At 37.5% G+C, this 5000-nt stretch overlaps 1 protein-coding gene across 6 annotated transcripts in view; it reads left to right on the top strand.

Moving 5' to 3' along the window:
- The window catches only part of LOC122266074 (uncharacterized), a 6851-nt gene extending 4095 nt beyond the window's left edge, over window positions 1-2756 (top strand). The window contains exons 2-4 of one of the 6 annotated variants that reach the window (XM_086534468.1): window positions 76-220; window positions 439-491; window positions 1140-2756. In XM_086534468.1, coding sequence (XP_086390594.1) covers window positions 1181-2413 — 1233 coding nt within the window. In that variant the 5' untranslated portion in view covers window positions 76-220; window positions 439-491; window positions 1140-1180 and the 3' untranslated portion in view covers window positions 2414-2756. Of the gene's footprint in view, window positions 1-75; window positions 221-387; window positions 492-1139 lie in introns of all 6 variants that reach the window. The other 5 variants (XM_086534469.1, XM_043035652.2, XM_043035650.2 and 2 more) reach the window with 5 other exon arrangements.
- The last annotated feature ends 2244 nt before the right edge of the window (window positions 2757-5000 follow it).

Raw genomic sequence — 5000 nt, 5'->3', positions numbered from 1 at the left:
TTCAACGAAATATTTTGTTGGATATTTGGATATTTTGTACAAAAAAAGCAATAATGAAATTAATATTTTCTGCAGGGCTGCTCAAAGAACAGATAACGAAGGGATAGTGTTTCCATGTGGTGCCACCTTGCCCTCCCAAGGGAAGTGCTGCAACAAGGCAATCTCTTCCTTGGTTTCTCCCTTGACATGCCAGGGTTTGCATGTGACTGACCCTGTACTGGTAAGTCATCATTAATAAATCCAAGCCCTGTGTTGTGGCCTATCAGCAGTTTTTAGTAAAATAACCTGGAGATAAAAAATGTCAGATTAGGTTTAAACCATTTGCATACAGAATGAATACACTAAAAAATAATGATGATTATTATTATCATTATTTTCAATACATAGCCTCATGGATGAGCCTGAGTGGTTAATAGAGAGCTCTTGATTTGACAACAGAGCATGACTGGTGGCCACAAAATGAAGATGGAGCTGAAGTCCCCTTAGAGAATGTAAGTACACTAGGAATGAATTCAGTCATAATTATGTGTGTGTGTGTGTGTGTGTGTGTGTGTGTGTGTGTGTATATATGTATGTATGTATATGTGTTTGTGTGTGTGTGTGTATATATATATATATATATATATATATATATATATATATATATATATATATATATATATATATATATATGAAAGGAAAAAGATAGAGAGAAATATAGGTAGGGAGATAAATATAGATGTATAGATCTTAAAGAATGGATATTGATAATAGCGCTTGCTATTGCACACATATAGACATTTGAACATGTCTAGAAAAAGGGTCATTTCTGAAGTTTAGATCAACTTTATGTAATTAACCAGTTCTGGCTTTAAGATTTAAGGAAGTTTCTTTACTTCCAGTGTGATATCCCAATTCTCATTACTTAATGGAACTATTTTAGTTGTTACAGATTTGAGTCCATACTACTTGGAAAAGTCTTTTTTTTTTTTTTTTTTTTAAGTGGTCATATCAAAATATTGACAAAAATGTTTCTTTTTCATGTGGTTTCTTCAACAATTGATCAATTTAGGTATGTTATGAAAAAAATATTTTATATAAAAAAGGATTACTTACTGTTGTTTTTCTTACTGTGATAATAATTTTTCTTTCTTTTGCAGCCATTGTTCTATTAAGTGAGTGAGTGACTTCAACAGACGTCATGAACGACTTGGAGAGGAAAGTGGAAGATAATATTAAAGACTTTAGTGAGAAGGATTTCAGGGAAATAAAAGAAGAAGTCATTGATGATATAGATCAAGAAAATAGTGTCTGTATCAAAACTGAATATGAATGTCCAGTGTCTGACGAAGTCAAAAGTCATTATTCAGAAGGAAGTATAGAGGATTCTGATGAATTTAATGCAATCTATATAAAAACTGAAGATAATTGTCCATTGTCTAAAGAAGAAAAACATCTTGGAGAGGGAGCAGTTGACAGTGACTCAGAAGAAACTCTTGAGGATTTAGATGAAGAAAATGCTGTCTATATAAAGATTGAAGATGAAGTTAATATAGATCATGCAGGTCCAGTGTCTGAAAAATTAAAAAAACATGGTGAGGAATCAGTTGAAAATGAATCAGATATTTTGATGTGTGAAGATGTTGATCCATTGTTGGCATCTGTGCCACATGTGGCTGAGGATTGTGGGGACACATACTCATCAGAGGGGGATCAGCTGACACTTAGGGAGCGGGAGACCCACAGAAAAGGGGATCCAAATGGGAAACGATTTGTTTGTGAAATCTGTGGCAAGAAATTCCCTAAAAATAGTAAGCTGTTAGAACATATAAGAGTACATACAAAGGAGAAGCCTTTTAAATGTGATATTTGCAGCAGAGGGTTTGCTCTAAAACATAATCTAGTGAAACACATGAGAGTACATACAAAAGAGAAGCCCTATGTCTGTGAGGTGTGTAATCATGCATTCTCCTTGAGAGGTACTCTCATGAAACATATGAAAGTGCATACAAAGGAAAAGCCTCATAAATGTCCAGTGTGTTGCAAAGCATTCACTCACAAATATGATATTAAGCAGCACTTGAGAGTACATACAAAAGAGAAGCCTTACATTTGTGATATATGTAACAAAGCTTTTGCTGGGCATACTAATCTAATTTACCACAGGAGAATACACACCCAGGAGAAACCTTATAGCTGTCCAGTTTGCAACAAGGCATTTTCTCGAAAACAATTTCAAGTGGACCACATGAGAGTACATACAAAAGAGAAGCCTTTCAGCTGTGAGATATGTAATAATTCTTATACTTATAAACATCATTTGGTAAGGCACAAGCGAGTGCATACAGAAGAGAAGCCATATATCTGTGAGGTATGTAGCATGTCTTATGTTCGGAAAGAATATCTGCTGAAGCACATGAAAATCCATACATAGAATTCTTATAGTAATGAGGGATGTGCTAGATTAATATGACAAGAGAGGATTCCCATCCCTTGCACAGAGGTTTGTTGGGATTTTTGGTTGCATTGCCATGTTTTAATCAAGTTATCAACTATCATAGGAGTTGGATAAAAGTAAAAGAAATAATGGAGCATGTAAATAAAGAAATAAAAATAATCTAATATATAGAATTATGTAAAAGTTTATTGTTATATTTGTCTTGAACAGTTTATTCAGACTTTCCAGTGTTTAACAACAGAGTTTGCTAAGCTCACACTGTTAAGATCATGTATGTCTTACAAAAATTCTTTCTTTTTATAATAAAAGAAGAAGAGCATTTCTTGTTTTTTTCACTCCTGTGGGTAGTATTGGAAAGGACAATTGTTCACCTTCATCAGTTAATCCAAGGGCCTGCAGAATGGTTTATAGCCCCTGAGAGTTGATGGGACTAACCAAGGACTCATGCCTTGAGGTTAAAAAGACATCAAGAAACACTGAGGTTGGTAATGAACTTTTAGGGTCAAAAGCTTGCTTTTTTGTAAGAAATAAAAATACAGAATACAATGCTAAAGATTCGGCAAGGAATTTATACCTTTATATAGAGTTTATTAGTGATGAGCCGAAGGAGAAGAGAGGTAAAGGCAGAACCTAGAATCAAGTGGTGGAGACTGCGAGAAAAAGACTTTGGAGCAAAATTTAAACTGAAGGTAGACCAGAAGATGAAGTGGGAGGAAGACAACACCTGGGTAGACTTATTGAACGTATTGCGGGAAACAGCAAAGGAATTGCTTGGTGTGACAAGTGGGAAGAAGAAGGAGGACAAGGAAACATGATGGTAGAACGAAGAAGTACAGGAAGTTATTGCGAGAAAGAAAGAAGCATGGAAAGAGTGGCACAAAAGAAAAGATCTGAGAAGAAAGTTTTTGTACAAGGAAGCGAAGAACAGCAGTAGCGAGAGCAAAGAAAGAAGCGAGTGAGGAGATATATGAGAAACTGGATACAAAAGACGGGGAAAACATGGTGTATAGAGTGGCAAAGCAGAGGGATAGAGCAGCAAAGGATGTACGACAAATCAGGCTGATAAAGGACGCTGAGGATAGAGTGTTGACCACCGAGGAGGAGGTGCTGCAGAGATGGAAAGAGTACTTCGAAGGGCTGATGAATGTGGAAAACCCCAGGGAAATGAGAAAATGGGGTGATGGCAGAAGTAATGGTTGCAGGAATAACACAGGATGAGGTAAACAAGGCACTGAAGAAGATGAAGAGAGGCAAAGCTTTAGGAGCAGATAACATTCCAATAGAAGCATGGATAAGCCTAGAAGAAGCAGGGGTTGGATACTTAACATCTCTATTCAACAAAATCCTTGCAGGAAAGAGAATGCCAGATGAGTGGAACACATTAATACCCATTTACAAGAACAAAGGAGACTTGCAGGATTGTGGTAACTACCGGTGCATCAAACTAATGAGTCATACAATGAAGTGGAAAAGGGTGATAGACACAAGGCTAAGGAGCTGCTGCAGAATCTGTGATGAACAGTTTGGTTTTATGCCAAGAAGAAGTACCACAGATGCCAACTTTGCACTGAATAAAGCACTTCAAGCAGATCTCTAGTTTCCCTGCTCCATCCAGTTATTTCTAAGGTGCTCTGAACAACCAAGCAGAGACTGCATTACACCATGTTCTTGACATTAGAGAAGAGAATGCTCAAAATACTCCTTGATGAATATTTTGTTGCTCTGTAATTGACAGAAGCATCGTTGGATAGTTATGAGAGGGGGGCATAAGGCCAAAGGTATATTTCTCACTTCTACTGGCATCCTAGCTTGCACTCTGATATCCGGCTGACGTTTGACAACGGTCAGCCCTGATGCCTGCTCATCTGGCTGATGTCAAACAGATGGAGCAGTGACCCATTTTCCTATTTTCTATTTTTGGTTGGATATACAAGGTTTTATAGCCAGATGTGTAGGGTAGAATATCTCCAGGTTGTTGGCTCTACTGAAAAAACAGTGCTGATGGAATCAGTTCATCAGTGATATGAAGTGCTGGAATGAGAAAATTCATCAGAAGTGACACTGAAACCTAAAGAAAAAGTGAATGAAATCTGACACTTCTAGTTGATCAGTTCCTAAACGTTATTTTACTGGAACTGCTGTTGTTTTTTTGGGGGGATGTCTGATTAGCTTTCAACTATTTTAGAAGAGAATAAAGGTGACAGGGATCAGCAAGTCCAAAGCCAGTGCTAGGAACCATTTGGCCCTTCCTCCCCAGTACCCCCAACCCCCCATTGACTAGGCTATCTAAGCAGGAGGAATAGATTGGCTATTTGCAGGGTGCAGCAGTTGAGAAGGGAGTTCAAGCCCTCACACCACAAGGTGGTTCCTCTAGTGGTGGTTAAAAAGAAGTCTGGCAGTTGGCCTAGGACGACGGCTCAATGGTTGGCTAGATGAAATCCGACCTTCATGCCCATTGGTAGATGTTAGGCTGAGGTTCAGGGGAAGCCTGAGGGATAATAATTCTAATTTTAGTTTTCTAAAGGTTCAAATGTAGTATGGTTATAACACCTGATTTAATTAT

This window comes from Penaeus japonicus, unplaced genomic scaffold (genome assembly GCF_977035675.1).
Source record: "Penaeus japonicus unplaced genomic scaffold, GWHDUDI00000001_assembly GWHDUDI00000041, whole genome shotgun sequence".
In the NCBI taxonomy this organism is placed as follows: domain Eukaryota; kingdom Metazoa; phylum Arthropoda; class Malacostraca; order Decapoda; family Penaeidae; genus Penaeus; species Penaeus japonicus.
The sequence above is the reverse complement of the archived record's forward strand: the minus strand, read 5'-3'. Positions and strand labels throughout refer to the sequence as shown.